The 17,352-nt window shown below is 36.7% G+C and overlaps 1 protein-coding gene across 3 annotated transcripts in view; it reads left to right on the forward strand.

The window, feature by feature from the left end:
* The window catches only part of LOC149805927 (epsin-2-like), a 112,168-nt gene that overhangs the window by 79,570 nt on the left and 15,246 nt on the right, over positions 1–17,352 (forward strand). For all 3 annotated transcript variants that reach the window (XM_089950709.1, XM_089950711.1, XM_089950710.1), the window contains 2 exons: positions 6,512–6,769; positions 14,257–14,418. In XM_089950709.1, the coding sequence (XP_089806835.1) occupies positions 6,512–6,769; positions 14,257–14,418 (420 nt within the window). The remainder of the gene's footprint in view (positions 1–6,511; positions 6,770–14,256; positions 14,419–17,352) is intronic.

Genomic DNA, 17,352 nt, shown 5'->3' on the forward strand with positions numbered 1-17,352 from the left:
GTTTTCACTTTTTTGTATATTGGACTCGTTTTTGGAGAAATGTTGTGCTCAGTTCCATTTTGAAAAAATGACAGAGTTCTGCAGCAGTAACAGAGTTCTGCAGCGGTAACTTAAAAAATTTTGCATGAAGAAACCAAACGGGTTGCTCATAATTAACATACCACAAGGTCAAGGTGTGTAAGAGGGACATTTATGACATGTTTATACTTAAAATTGTGTAACTGGTGTGTTGGCTGTTAATTCAGCATATTATTGGAATAATGCACGTTCCAAATTCTCTGTCAGCAATGTAAATTGGTGTCCTTGTAAATCTGAATTACTCTGCAAGGCTGTTTTACAGAAATAAAAGTTTAGATCTAGAAAATATAACTCAGAAAGATGGTTGAAGGAGAAAGAGTTATTCCAATAGTAATTTAACCTCAGGGGCTGTAAAGAGGTGCAAGGGCTTGAATATTAGACTTTTTTATGTACAAACTTAAGGCCAAGTAAAATCCACTCTTTTACTCATTTTGACAAGTTAATGGATGAGTAAGGATTGGCAATATTTTTATCCTTTTCCACAAAAATGTGTGGTGCATTTAATGTTACCCGTGACATCCGTTATGTTTTTAGTGAAGTTCAATCTGTAATGCACTGCATCCTCCCATTATACATCAATACTTGTTTTAATTCTACCCATTGATAAAACAGTGTTATGGAATTTTTATTAGTTAGGGTTTCTGTAAGGGTTGGTAGTCTTTTTTGTTTTGTTAATATTGGTACTTTGTGGATTTCATTAATCTGACATGGTGAGGCTGGCAGTGTATTGTTGATACTTTTGGTTTGTACATCTTTTACAGCAAACACTAGCTGAACTTCTCACTTGTATTGATAACCAGTGCAGTTATTAATTTCGCTGACAACATTTGTGCTATTTTCCCTTCTTTATCATTTATTGATGATAAACTATACTAAATGCAAGAAATTTATAGTTGGCAAGGACAGTCATTTGCCTCAACAGCACAGAATGTGTATTAACATTATCTGACAGTGTTTGCAGTTCATGGTAAAAAAATTAGTAACATCTGTGGTGCTGCAAGAAGTGAAAAAGAGAAAGATTGTCCATTGCTATCATAGTGGCGGATACATGATGGCATCTTCCCATACCATGATTCACTGAGCATAATGTCTATTGCTTGTATAGTGGCGGATACATGTTGGCATCACCCCATACCAAGATTCATTGAGCATAATGTCTATTGCTTGTATAGTGTCGGATACATGATGGCATCTCCACATACCAAGATTCATTGAGCATAAGGGGCCCCGAGTGGCCGAGTGGTCTAAAGCGCTCTTCGTTACGGATCACTGCCATCTCACCTCTGTCTGCGGCGGTTCAAGTCTAAGATTCAGCCAATGTGGGTATGTGAGAAAGCTTGCCAGTAGCTTCTCGTGGGTCGGTGGTTCTTTCCGGGGTTTTCTCTGGTTCTTCCTCCACCATTAATACTGGCCGCCTTGTATAGCCTATAATGTGCTGCAAAATGGCGTTAAAGCCCACAACAACAACAACAACAACAACATTGAGCATAATGTCTATTGCTTGTAGAGTGGTGGATACATGATGGCATCTCCCCATACCAAGATTCATTGAGCATAATGTCTATTGCTGGTATAGTGGCAGATACATGATGGCATCTTCCTATACCAAGATTCATTGAGCATAATGTCTATTGCTTGTATAGTGGTGGATACATGATGGCATCTCCCCATACCAAGATTCATTGAGCATGTCTATTGCTTGTATAGTGGCAGATACATGATGACATCTCCACATACCAAGATTCATTTAGCATAATGTCTATTGCTTGTATAGTGGCAGACACATGATGGCATCTCCCCATACCAAGATTCATTGAGCATAATGTCTATTGCTTGTATAGTGGCGGATACATGATGACATCTCCCCATACCAAGATTCATTTAGCATAATGTCTGTTGCTTGTATAGTGGCAGACACATGATGGCATCTCCCCATACCAAGATTCATTGAGCCATGCCATCTGCTACTGTTAAGTCCATTTGGCTATAGATGAAGAATTGGGTGTTGTCAGATGTGTCCATGCTGCACCTGCAACAATCATTGCTCAAGATGCAGAAGAGAAAACTTGTTTATGAGATGGCTTGAAAGTTATTTGTTTCTGGGTAGTTTTATCTCCGTGCTCATAATCTTTTGCCAATATAGACTTGTAATTGACAGATTTTTGCCTGCCCAAAGGTCACAAGTTCTGTAATTTGTCTGAGCATTGGTCTTATTATCTTAAGTCAGAGGCCTGGTGCATGATAGTGACCTCACCGACATGTTTTGACAGTGCTTTATTCTGGTTGCCAACCAGCCAGTTTAGCTGGTTGTACATACCAAGTACAGACCAGAGGCCAGTTTATAGGATGCCACAAACCAGTCAACAAGCCTAATTTATAAAGAACCATCCAGCTGGCAGTTTCGCCTGCATCACATTCATCCATCCAGACACATACCTTGTTGGAAGCCTCACCACCAACCAAACCAGCGGGCCTGATGTTGTTCATGAATCTGATTGAGAAATAACTTTTTATGCCCTGGGATGACAGCACTGCTTCCATACCAGTGGGTGTGTGATACACAGACACTAAAGCAATGCCAAATTAGGACACTGAGTATGTGTAAAACCTCAATCTGTAGACTCTAATTGATCAGACAACAGGATGGAGAGTTTCATTTAAGGAATTTGCTTGATCTTTGCTCTGCCTGAGTGTCCAATGGTGTTGTAGTCAGGCTCTTAAGGTCAAGTCCTCTATAGATGTTGAGGATGATCATGATCACCCCTCTTCTGTCTCTCCTCCGGCTTTTTGAGAACGCTTATTACCAGTATCTTCACCATGCTGGTGCTGCAGACACTCAGAAACTCGCGACTCATTGTGGATGTTATGAGCATTGATAAGAACATTGCTGCAGTGAACATTTAAATCCCACAATTCTGTATGGTCAATCACCATATCTTTTACAAACTGCAGAGGATGCAGGAGGTCGTGGGTTCAATCCCCAGCCAAGTCATACCAAAGACTTACAAAAACGGTACTAACAGCTGCCTCACTTGGCGCTCAGCATTAAGAGGTTAGTGTTAGGACTGGTCGGCCCGGTGTCAGGATAATGTGACTGGGTGGGACATCATGCTACATGTCTGCAGCATGATGCCCCAGTGCTAGACATCACTATAAACTGCCACATTGCAGACATCGTAGCAATATGACTGAAAAATTGTTAAAGCTACGTTAAAAATCCAAATCACATCACATCACATTACAAACTGCAGAACATGGAGCAATCATCACAGCTGCTTGACTTGGCATCATGATGAGCTTTCTCAGGCAGTGAGTATGTATGGGAGTCTATATCTGCAGTGACAAAGTGATTATTAGTTTTGTGCATTACTCTGTGGACTTGTGCTCTTATGGCTTCTTGCAACATTGATTTATTGGTATACAACACCTTTCTCTGGACATCATCACTGAAGTCACATTATATTTAGCCTTACCCTTATTGTCTGTTGATTTGTCACTGCTGTTTGGCATCCATATCAAGGATGTGTGGAAGTAGGCAATGCAAAAACTGCCCCTCCAGCTCTGCCTACACCTTCTCCAGCTTTTTGTCATCATCAATCTCTGAAATAATGGAGAGATGATTGTAGCTGGAGAGACAGATGGCTCACCAGCACCATTCTCAGCCAGAACCCATTTTTAAATATTCACAGACTCCACAGCCTTAGAAGCAATTTAATAAAGAGAAAAGGAAACCAAGCTTTTTTTCCGCCCATGCCTTCCAACACATTGCCAATAACTTGTTGCCATGACCACATGCCTAAAATTTACCTATTAGATCCAGACTTGTTCATTTCAGCAATCTTGGATCAACCTTTTTCTGCAAAACGAATGGGTAACCCAGGTTGTTTCATAAGGCTTCTGATTTTGTTGATCCAACTCCCTCCCATCTTATTTTCCCCATCTATGACTGATTCTGGTAAATCCTAAGATGGCAGAAATTTTACTCAAGGAGATCAATGCTTTACTTTCCCAGCAGGCTGTAGAGAGAGTTTACAAACTGAACTTGGCAGGATTTTATTCCAAGATCTCCTGGTGCCAAAAGTAAACAGCAAACTCAGATGGTGATAGATCTTTAATAGCTCAAGAAATATATAGCCATACAGAAAATCAGTCTTTGTGCAGACCTGTTGTGGTCACCTATCTCCTCAAATGGTGGAGAAGGTGTGGAGAAACCAAATCCACCAACCTCTCCATGTTGGTCTGGGACTTTCAATGCTGATGCTCCCAGCACAAAAATCAGACACATTCCAAACAGTCACTGTGTCCTGACTGATTTAGCTGTCAAGAAGGGGTCATACCCTTCACGTTTAGTGGTCCCTGCATCCATCAATTTTTCATAAGTTTGCACAATTTGGGGGCTCCAATGATAGATCTCTGCAGCCAGGTGGAAAACCTCAAACTGCCCAGCTTCATATCCATTCTGGGATCCAGTTGATTTCCCAAGAAGTCTGGGTCCATAGAATGCTTTCTATTGAATTTATTCCATTGCTGTTGATTATACAGTATATGTTATGAAATAGTTGTTTTAAGGTTTCAATAGTTATTTCAAGGTTTTGTTAACTGTGTACCTAATGACACATCCAGTTCCATTTGCTGGCTGTAGGCAACCAGAATAGTGGCAATCAGTTCTCTCTGTCTTTGATTTTAATGTCATGGGAGGCAGTGATGCAAGACTTGGAAATCTTCAGAGAAAAGACATGGAACCTGACAAAGCCTCTCTTTCAGTGAAGCCCAGAAAAGAGGACCTAACCCATCAAACATTAGTGACTTGTTTGAAGTGAGTCAGTGTTGTTTTTGTTAGGGTTTAATGCCATGTTTCAGTCCATGATAGACTGTACATGACAGCAGGTATATTTAGTGGAGGAAGAACCCCAAGAAAAACCCCTAGCAGAACCACCAACCTACAGGAAGCTACTGGCAAGCTTTTGCACATACCCATGTTGGCTGAATATGAAATTCAAACTCATGTGGACAGGTTGGATGTCAGTGATCTGTAAAAGTGAGTGCTTTAGACCACTTGGCCACCAAAGGTCCCATGAAGTAGTTATGGTGTATTCTGAGGTCTCACAAGATAAACCTCATGAAAATTTCAGTTCATGAGATTCAACCAATCTCTTGGGTCCTTGCATCAGAACAATCTGAAACATTATAGAAACTGTTGGCTGGCACAGTCAACCTTATGGACTTTCAACCATTATGGAGAAGTAGCACTGCAGACATGAGAATTGAATCTGGGGCTCAAGTTGCTGCAACCCAGACAATGACCAGATCCAGTTAAAGTCATCACAACCTCTTCAGAGGAGTGGGTTTAATTCTTTCACTGGATTTTGTATTGATAAGAAAACATTTTTAATTTTTCGTTACCTATGTATTGACATTAGATGTTATATGACATTTGGTTGTGCTGTTTTCATGTTGCTTGAGTCATTTATCCTTAATATATGGATGCAGCCATATTTCCCTTGAAGGGGACACATGATGAAGGTTGAATGCTCAGTATTTTCTTTTCGTTTTAATATTCTCCTGGGGCCATGGGTAGCTGAGTGGCCTAAGGCACTTGCCTTTATAGATCAATCACTCATCTCTTTCCACTAGAATTTGAGTCTCAGCTCAACCAACATGGGTATGAGTGAAAGTTTGCCAGTAAATTCCTGGGGTCAGTGGTTCTTCCCAGGTTCTTCTCCACCAATATACTGGCTGCCTATCATGTGCTGCAAATGGCATTAAACCCCACAAAACCAGACCAAACCAATTCTAACATTATTATGATAGGTAATATATTTGATAAATAAAATTTTTTAAATTAAATTTGTTTCTCCAAGAATGCTTATCCAGTCACATTACCAGTTAGCTCTCTCAAAACCTCCTCACAAGTCAAGCATCAATATTGATGTTTCACTCAAACTCTGACTTGTAAACAATTTTTATATGTGTAACCACTTACTGGTGGAAAGGGGAGGTAATTTGCAAAACAAATCTTCCTTTGCTTATATGTTATATTGATGGGAAAGAAAACATTTTTGTCTTTCAGGGAGGGAGAGATTTGAGAGGTGGCAGAATTTATTTCATAACATTAATGTGATTATGTAAGTATTATTGGAGATACATAATCTTTAAAAAAAATGTACCTTTTATCTTTTCTTTATGGAAATTACCATTCAAACTATCTTTGGTGTTTGCAATCCATATGAAAACTCACAAATCAAGCTTATCCAACCATATCCTTTTTTTAAAAAAATAAAAAAAATAAATCAGTTTGATTATAGTCACTTGATGCAGATGCATATAGGTGAAAAAATGAATTTCATTAATAATGGTTAATATGTTTCAACAAGTTTTACTTTATAATTGACACAGACAAATCATATTAAAACTTTGAACTTCCATCTTTCAGCCCCTGCACCAGATCCCTGGTCAGCTCCACCAGTCTCCTCTCATTCACCTTCTTGGGGATCTCCAGGCATGCCACGGACCTCAGCTGGCACCGCAGGAGCCTCTGGCTTTGACTCCACATTCTCTGGTACAGTAGGACCCACATCCAATGGAACAAAGAGTAACAACATTGATGATGATTTTGATTTGTTGAGCTCACGACCCTTGGGTACTGCTCCTGCTAAACAGCCAGCACTGGATGGATTTGATCTTCTTGGAGGTATTTCACTTCAGTGTTTGTAGTGTTTACATTCTGCATACAGTGTTACCATGTATGTCAATCCATTGATCAAATTCCCACCAAGTTTTGCATTATGGTCAGGTTCTCATGGTATTCTGAGTGTGAAGTTGTACATCTTTGCGATATTTCTTGGTAAATGCAACACCTTCACCAAAAGTAGGTCATTGTAACCTCTTTTGTAGATTGAAGTGATGATGGCTTAGTTTGCAGTTAATTTCACATGCATTGTTGGCTTCAGGGTCATGCAGTTTAAGAAAGGAAAGGTTATCTTTCCTTTTTCATGTTTGTATCATTTTGCCTCCTAGCCACCCATCCCACTCCCAACTCCAAGGTAATATATTGGTTTTGTGCAGTCCATCCATCCATCTAATGTCTTTCCATTCATCCATCTGTTGCACCTACATGTAACAAAGATAGCACAAGAAATATAGTTGTACCTTTCATCTTTTTTGGCATAATCATTAAAACTGTATACACTGAATTATGGTCTTATACTCACCTGTGTATGGACTATGTGTTTTGTGTACATTGATCAGAAGAAAATGATATAAAGCAGTAAAATACTGTGTTCAGTCTGTAAATATGTCCATCATTTTGGCAGAGCATGTTATTCTGTGTCATAGTCTGTTAGTTAATGTTTCCTTTTCTGCACAATAACATTTGTTCTGCAACACATATCTTCATGATTTTGGGGTCAAATGGTCAAAGTTTCAAAACCATGGTAACTAAAGGAAGAAAAATGGTTTCTGCACAATAACATTAAAAGACCTAAGCCAGACTTGTGGATAGCTTGCACTTGGGGTCACCTGGAAGCCTATTGATTTTGGTGTCAAAATGTTAAAGGTCAAGGTCACTGACTGAAAGAAGAAAAATGGTATTCTCATAATAATATGCTCTACATCACATACATGGACCATACATTGGGAGTAGCTTGCACTTTGGGGAAGGATTAAGCTTCTCAAAGTTAGGATAGAAATGTCAAAGTCATGGTACTGAAAATAGAAAAATTGTTTCTATACCATAACATTAGTTCTGAATCACAGACCTGAACCAAATGTTGTGGATAGTATGTACTTTTTAGTAAGTTAAAAGCTTATCAATTTTATGATCAAAAGGTCAGGTCACTGACTGAAGAAAAAATATCGTTTCTGCACCATAATGTTTGTTCTACATCACAGACTATGACCAACCTTGAACAAGTCGTATATGGTATATGGAAGAAGCATATCATCAGTTTGGGGATGAAAGGTCAGTGTCATTGTGACTGAAAGAAAATTTCTTTTTAGCATAATGATTTTAGTTCTAAACCATGTACCTTGACCGCGAGAGTTGTGGTATCTCATTTTGTAAAAGCATGTGACTCATAATCCAAGGGTCATAGGTTAGATAACCACCCAGGCCAAATGGGGTTGGCTGCCTCAGTGTGTCCTTGGGAAAGGCAGTTAGCCCCATTTTCTTCACATGATATAGCCAGTAATTTTTTTGAAGTTGCATTAAAACCAACAAAAGCTTTGACTAGAGTTTGTTGAGGTTTTGTAATTAAGTATGGAAGAAGACATTATGGTGGTCCAAAGAAATATGGAGTTTTTTTGCAGAATAATTTGTATTCTAGAGCAAGTTTCTTGACCAAACTTTTTGCATGGCTTGCACTTAGAGTAATAATGCAAACCTATAGATTCTGCTTTCTAGAGGTTAGAGATCATAGACATGATAAGGTTTAGACAAAAATAAAAGTTTCTACATGATGAGTTTAGTTCAAGACTGCAGGACTTGATCATAGTTCCAGGTCATTGAAAGCCATTGGTCAATAATCATTCGAGTTGGCCATACCTAAACAAATTGTCTAGAGAACCAATCAGCACTGTAAATAATGGTACAATATCTGAAATGAACTTGACTGTATTGATATGACTTGAGATTGTTAAATGACTGAAAAATGTTAGAGGAGAGGGATTTTTGAACTTTGAATAAATGTCAGATTACAAAAATGGTAAATCAAGACTGCCTCAGAAATTTAAAGATGACTTTTACAATTAGTAACAGTGGAAAGTTAGACATGTAGACTAGATAAAGTGTGTGTGGGTTGTATATAAACTTTTTGATTATGTTTTGTGCTTGAAGCTTTCTACAGACTTACTTGGATTTTGCCTATTTATAGCAAGAACCAGCTTCAGATTCAGGTTTTTTGTCAATAAGAAAAGGTATATTTTTCATACATTTCATGTAGTTATGACATGTAATATGTAGATTACACTTCTATGTTCAGATAGTGCTTTTTCTTTTTGTCCACTTAAATTACACAGGTAAATCTTGGGGGCGGGGGGACTTGCAGGTATGTACTGAGCTCAAGCAACCCAAATTGGATATTAGGATACCTTGTGTGGGTCCCAGTTTTGTGCACTTGTTTGAAATAAACTTTTTGTGTATAAGCACAGACTACTTGAGGTACACAAATAAAATTTGTTATGTGCATAGTATTGATATTAGTATGAGATAATCATTTTTCTGTTGTTTCATCCCTCACAAAAAGTCATGTTTAAAAGATCAAAATAAATTATCGTTCTTCCCACCTTAGTTTTTATGGGCTATATAAAATTTCAAGGATTTATAATTATTTTTTTAAAACTGCTTTTAAATATTCATTAAAAAGTTTTACATGTTATTTTTCCTGTAGAATAACTTGATTATTATTTGCAACACAAGTGCAGTTTCATTGTTGAGAGGCATCGTTTTCACAAATAAAAGTAATTTATGTTTGTGTCTTAGTGACTTATCTTAAATTTGCAGTTTTTATTAAATTTCAGGTATTTGTATAAAAAAGTGCACAGATTTTATGTTCCTGTTCAGCAACTGATTATTTGCATTACAAGCATAATTCATACTTGACAAAAATAAGCATATTTTAAAATATAGAAAGTAATATTGGTATATCTTTCTTTCAATTTTACATTTTATACCATTTATGAAAATTCAAGGATCAAAAACAACAAAAATCATGTTATATTGTTAGGATTTCTTGTTTCTGTTGAGCAGAGTGATCAATATATGATGGATATAATAGGTTCTATTTTTCTTGAAATCAGAGCACTAATATATTTTTTTATAGGAATTTAAGATCCAGATTTTTATCTTAAAAAGAAAAACAAGATCCCTCCCTTCCCAATGCAGAAATGAGTGCAAATGAATGTAGAGATTAAATATTGTTTTTAAAATATTGCAATAAAACTTGATGGACCGCTGCTTTGAAAGTTAATCTGTCTTGAAAGACCACATACTCAGTGCATGAAGTAATCTATGGACTGTTTGAATTATGCATTAGTGTAAGTCTTACAGATTATAAAATCAAATGAATTTGATACAAGTATGGACATAATACAAAGTCAGCAGTTTTGTATTGGGCTCTCTGTCTCAGTTTCGTTTTCTCTTAAATTTATTTAGATGAAATCTACCTAGCAATACAAAATATATTGCTGAAATCTAATCTATCTAAAATAAGTGCACTTAAAAAGGCAGCATATTTTGTGTGAACAAAGGAAATAACTCTTGACACCTGCATAAAAAGAATAAGAAAATTATTTTTTTTACATTAATGAAGATTACTTTTATTGTAGTATTCTGATATGTAATTTAAAGTTCCTATACCTTCATTAACTTGAACATATGTTTCCAAAAACCACAAATTGCTATGAAATATTTCAATAAAGATTAAACACATCTGAATAACAGTTAGGACAAGAATGGGATTATGTATACCTGAATTTATGTCCCTTCTTTTCATTTGTTTATCTATCATAAGCATCCAGTCATTAGTTTCATGATTACTGATGTTGAAGAACACTTCTGTTTGATGCAAGAAAAGGAACTGCATTTCTCATTTCTGGATTTTGAAGTACCACGAGTTATGTCCCTTTTGTCCAATTCAATACGTATCAGTGGCCTGGTTAGATTTTCAAGTCATGATGGCAATTTGTCCTTTTTTTTAAAACATTATTCAGCTGTTTTTGGACTCGGACCTTTTTGATAAACACCTTTAAATATGAAGCAAAAGCCACAGTTTGATAATGAAATGTTGTAGGCTTATTTATATTAATATGTAGATGACCTTGTAAGATTCTGTATGCCATTTTGAGCAATTTTTGTAAACTTTTTTAAATACAGATTTTAAAGCTATTTGGACATTTTTTTTGCATCTTATCGTGGTAAGCTTGCTAAAGCTAGAAACCACCTGCGATAGTTAAATTAAGTTTGTTAAACACCATTACTGCAATTATTTCATTGTTTACACATTTTTGAACTTTCAAACTTTGCTTTTTATGAACCTAACCTTTTCAGTACAATTTCACAAAAACCCTTTAAATGAGAGACAAATCCATTTTGGCATGCATATTTGTAGGTCCATATAACAGACTTGTTTAGATTTTCATGATGTAACAACAATTTTTCTACATCTCTAAATTGTTTCTTGCTTAGACTTTCTTGGTCTGAGTTATTTTTACAAGCATATCCGTTTTTGTACCCTGACTGCTTTGATCTCAATTCAGCTCCGTCTATCTGTCAGTTTGAATATCTAAACATCCATCCTTAGAAACTAGTTAGCAAAATAGCACAGAACCAGGCAATGTTGACAAATGAAATTTGGCTGGCATATTTGTATGCATATATCTAATCTGATTGATTTTGGACCATTACAGCATTTTTTTAAAAAAATTTGACTATTTTTTCTCTTCAATCTTTCATGTTTGGACTTTTAGACAAAAATTTTGTTAGTATGGTTAAGCAAAAACCTTTTTATATTTGTAGATGACTTAGTTATTTTCCAGGCTATTAAAGTAATTTTTCCTTTTTTGTTTCTTCATTTTTTTGGACCTGGACTATTTTAACAAAAAACCTTAGAATAATTAAGTAAAAGCTAGTTGAGATAGAGAAATTAAATTTGGTGAGCATAGTTTCATTTATATGTAGAAGTGACCTGATTAGATTTTCAGGTCATTGTATCAATTTTTAAGGTTCTGTTTACACATTTTTTTAATAATGATTTTGTTGACGAGGAACTTTGTTAGCATGTAGCTTGATTAAGCAAAAATCACATCAGGTAGACAAATTTAATTTGGTGTATTTATAAACATTTCAGATCATTGGAATTCCCAGTGCTAGATTTTATTTAAATCTGACTACTGTACAATTTTCTTTTGACTACAGCATGAATAAACTAACAGAGTCATTTTTGTGGGGTTGAACAAATTGATTCACTGGTCAGTTATTGACAACATGGTTAAGTTATGTGGATGTGATGGCAAATTTAGTGTCTGATAATTTCAACAGTCTTAAGCTTTGAGATTGATGCTATTGAGTAATTACTTAATTAGATATGTAACTTGATTTATAAATTAAGGTCAGAAACCATAATTGCCCACATTATATGGTGATTGGTTCTGTACGCCAGTTGCTTGAATAATCATCTGTTGACTATTGCATAGCCAGGACTGATCAAGAATTGTAGACAGGATGCACTGTAGCCAAACACAAATAAGTCTTGATGGTTTTTTTGCCGATCATTCAGTAATAATTTGATTAACAGTTATCAACATTTTCAAGAGCCGAATTCATTCAGAAATAAAATGACTACTCCAGTGGCCAATATGGTTAGAGCATCCACCTCAGATGCAGCGGGTAGTGGGTTTGAACCCTGACCAAGTCATATCAAAGGCTTATAAAAATATGGTATTGGCAGTTGCCTTGATTGGTGCTCAGTATTAAGAAGTAAGTGTTAGGACTGGTCAACCTGGTATCGGCATAATATGGCTGGGTGGGACATGATGCTACACGTCTGCAGCATGATGCCCAAGTGCTAAACATCATTATAAACTGCTACACTGCAGACATCATAGTGATGTGACTAACATTGTCAAAGCTGTGTTAAAGATCTATATCACACACTCTCTCAGAAATAAAATAAGATCAGAATGCAGCCGTTACTTATTTTGACACAATTCAGATGAACATTGACAAATAGAAACTTTTAAATTCTTTATTCACATAAAGAAAAACACGGTTATGAAACGTTTTTCTTCTTGAGGATAAAGCACATCTTGCCAAATTCTTAAATCAAGCTCTCCTTCATTGTTGCACTACAGCATTTGTAGCACTTAAAGAAATTGGTTATTATAAACCTTTGGGAATCATGCCACGAACATGTTATATCTGAATTTATTTTGTCACAGTGTCTGGTATAGTGGGATTTCACTGTCTGTAAATGATCTAATCAGAATTTCATGCAGCTATAGTTTTTAAATTTTAGTACTAGACTTTATGATCTGCATTACAAACAGATCCAATTTTTTGTGCTTTTCCCACATAAGCAAAGAGAGATATGCTAGTCAGTTTTTGTCAGCAGTGTTAAAGGTTTTGCATTTAAAAGTTTTGGGCCCCACTTGGCTAAGTGTTCTTAAGTGATTGCCTTTACCAATCACTTCCATCACATCTCATCATGTGGGTTTGAGTCTCGGGCTCAAGCCAGTGTGGGTATGTGAGAAAGTTTGCTGGGGGTTGGTGGTTTTTACCATGTTTTTTCAAGGTTCTTCCTCCACCATGTATGGCCTATCATGTGCTGGAAAATGGCATTAAACCCCCAACAACAAAAGTTTTCAAGTCAGAGATCTTTGACATCTTTTTCTGTAGTAAAGTAGATACTGTACGTCTCAAGTGTATACTGTGATATGCTGTAATTTCCTGTCTTGTCTGTCTTACCTACATAGCCATCGCCATGAACTAAGGCAGCCACATTTATGTAAATGACGTAATTTTGTGTTAGCCATGTAAACATTTACAAAACCTGCCCTGCATTTAAATGATTAATAAAGCACATAACAGAATGGGGGCACTTTCTGTCATATTCAGAATAGCACCAGTACAATGACCAAGTACTTGAAACATGTACACAAGTCTCTTTCATGTGAGGCTAGGGAGCATGTCATCTCTGACAAAAAGTACTTACCCAACAGCCAGTTACCTCTTTTAAGTCACCAGTAGAATCTACAATGTGAGAAGTGTAGTGGCAATGGTTTACTGAAAAGCTAGCCATCATGTGTGCATATGATATCCTGCTACTAAGTGTAGTGCAGATCAGGTATCGAAAAGTTCCTGTGTGACGGGAAATATCTCCAAATATTCTTCTGTCTGCTATACAAAATAAAAATTGACGTCAAACCCCCAAAGCAAAGTTGAAAGTTGTCTATAATGGATTAGGATTGGAGTCAAAGTTTTCCATAATGGATTAGGATTGGAGTCAAAGTTGTCTATAATGGATTAGGATTGGAGTCAAAGTTCTGTGTTTTAGATTGATGTTATTACGCTGCAGATATCAGTTTTGTCTTCAATTTGAGACCGTTAAAGCCCCATGAACACCATGTGAGCCTCAAATACAGACAGTTTCCATTAATTTGACGTCCTTTTGATATGAATTACAGGTAGCACTAGAACTGGAGATCCTTGGAGTATGGATGGAGTGTCAGCAGCCCTGCCTTCAGCTCAAGTGACTGCTCATCACAGGAAAACACCTGAAGATTTCCTGGGAGCCAACTCCAAACTAGTCAACCTCGATGAGCTTGTTAAGACAAATCAATCCAAAGGTAATAGAGTTTGGAAAGAGAATGATCAGGCCATTTTTGATACCTTAAGAGGCAGTATGGCCTACTGGTGAGCATCATGGACTTGGGATTGGAAGGTCATGGATTTACCATCCCACCTAACCATGGTTGTGATGTCAATGAGTATGGCTTTTCACATTCTTTAGATGATGGAGCTGCAAGAGGCATGAATGTTTACAGGATGTAGGTGTGGGTTAACCTGCAATGGTCTGGCATTCCATCCTGAGGAGAATAATGTTAAATTATAAGTGTTCTGTGCCATGGTTATGGGGATAAGTCCAGCCTTATGAGTCATTTTTAGATTCAGGAAGAATTAAACTTTTTTCATGCAGTAAGATTTTGTTTTAATATTGGGGTGGCTCACAATTTAAGAACTTTTGGTTTCACAGACCAAAAGAGCTTATGTGATATTTTTTATATGTTGTCTGTCTGTCTGTTAGTGTAAATTTATTATCACTACTCAGCTACTAGTAGGATTGCCATGAAGCCTTACACACACACATTCATCCCATGGTTTAGGTGGTCATGAATGACATCCAGTATGGGCGACAACAACATGAAAATAGACATCCAGTATGGCCACAAAAACGATTCACTGATTCACACCGCATGCAGAAAAATCAAGAATTACCCAATTCTCAATTATTTTAAATCTTTAATAAAATAACAGATTTCCCGTTAAGTGCTAGTCGTGATATTGACAGTTGCTGAAACAGTCCGGTACTGCAGGTCGCGATATTATTGGAACTATATCTGATTGGTACAGTTTGCCCAGTAGCAAGCACTTTAGCATATTTTAATTTATATGTATAAGAGTAGTTTTACAAATGCTTTTGAGAGGAACTGGGGCCTAACAGGAATTTTTCTTCATGCATGCACCACAAACGCTTATTTGAATTACCATTCGGCATTGCATCTTGAAAATGTCTTCACCAACAAGGAAAAAGAAATGTATTGCACAAAAAGTGAAGTTTAGTTTGGAATATGCCAAAAATTGGTCGTGCATTCAGCCATCAAACACCGATATACATCATGCTTTTTGCACACAGTGTGCCACAAATTTTAGCATCGGGCGTGGCGGCAGAGACGATGTGAGGAAGCACATAGGTAACAAAAAGCACATAGACATTGGGAAAATTAAGAACTTGCAGCAGATTTCAGCTCTGGAATAATTTAAGCCATCAATGGAAGACCTGCAAGCTACCAGTGCTGAACATTGTGCGTTTTCTTGTTGAACACAATCTTCCTTTATCAGCTGGAGACAATGCTTAACGTTTGTTCCAAGAAATATTCCTGGACTCAAAGATTGCTTCAAGAATTCATGTCAAAATTCACTAATTTTTATCCCTATTTTCACTAATTGCAAGTCTGAGGGTTGGCAGCTATGAGTATGACCACAACAGCAATCTTGAACATCTTGTTATTGCTACTACACCTGAATGGATGCTTATATCTACATGGGGTTTCAACTGAAATACTTCCTATGATGTCTAATTGGTCCTAACTAAAAATGGTGCTGATCTCACAGACAGTATTGCCAACACTGCAGCCATCTTGAAAATCTTACTTACATCCGGTTTTCACCAGAAGACTTATTATGATTTGTAGCTCATTAAAAATGAAAATGGTACCAGTGTGATTTCATATGGCCACCACATTTGACATCTAAAAAATTATTTAGCAGTTCTCTTTGGTCAAAAAGTCATATTGACTTTGGATTTTCACAAAAAGACTCCTAACAATGTCTGGTTGGTCCCTAGTGACAATGGTGCTGATCTGATGTCCAATATGGCCACCATGGTGGGCATCTTGAAAATCCTATTAGTGCTACCCTTTAATGAAAATTCTTTTTGACATAGGATTTTCGTCAGAAGAGTTGCTCCTAAATGAAAATGATGCAGATTGACCCTCAGTGTGGTTACTGTGTTGGTCATCTTGAAAATAGTTATCTGTACTCCTTCCAAATAGATGATTAGGTCAACATGGGCTTTTCACCAATAGACTTGTGATAATTTAGTGGTCCTAAATAAAAATGTTGCAAATCATATAATCAATTTGGCTGTCTTGAAAGTCTTGTTGTCACTATTCACCCAGATTGGATGGTCATATTGGTATGGGGTTTTCACCACAAGACTTGTAGTGATGTTTGCTTTTTCCTAAATGAAAACAGTGCTAGTCTGGCATCCAGTATGTCCACCACAGCAGTTTATTTGAATATCAAAGATGGTTTCAGCAGTCAGCAGTTAAAAGGAAGAAATGGTCGTATCTTGAATTTCTGAAAATTCTTTTAACCCAGTAGAGCATCAGTCCCTTTGAAGCAGCCCTCTTCAGAATCTTGTTATTGCAGATCTACCTTAGGCTTTCACCGGAACAATTCTTATGGTGTCTAGTTGGTCTTAAGTATATAAAAAGTTGCCAGTCTGATGTCCAATATGCCTGTCACATCAAATGTAACAACCACTATAGCCTTCTTGAAAATCTTGTTCTCCAAGATTGAAAGTCCTATCAGCATTGTCCACCAAGGCAGTCATCTTGCAAAATCTTATTTTTTCCACTACTACTCACAGATTAAAAGTCATACAACATGGGATTTTCCACAGAAGACTAGCTGTGATAGTCCTCAATGAAAAATGGTGCCAATCTAATCTCAAATACGGCAGCTAGAATGAACATATTGAAAATTCTTTCTCTAATTTTTCTGACTGGATGTCAACACAGGGTTTTCACCAAAAGTCTTCTAATGGTGTCCAGTTTGACTTAAATGAAAACAATGACTACCTCAGCATCTAATTTGAAATTCTTATTGCATAAAAATATTTGGGATGGTTTCAATTCTCAGCAGTTAAAAAGAATGAAAGAATTTTATTATGTCTACTAGTCATAGACCAGAAGAGCTTTTGGGATGGACACAGAAAT

This window comes from Sinohyriopsis cumingii, chromosome 2 (genome assembly GCF_028554795.1).
Source record: "Sinohyriopsis cumingii isolate HCF-2022 chromosome 2, ASM2855479v2, whole genome shotgun sequence".
Taxonomy (NCBI): Eukaryota; Metazoa; Mollusca; class Bivalvia; order Unionida; family Unionidae; genus Sinohyriopsis; species Sinohyriopsis cumingii.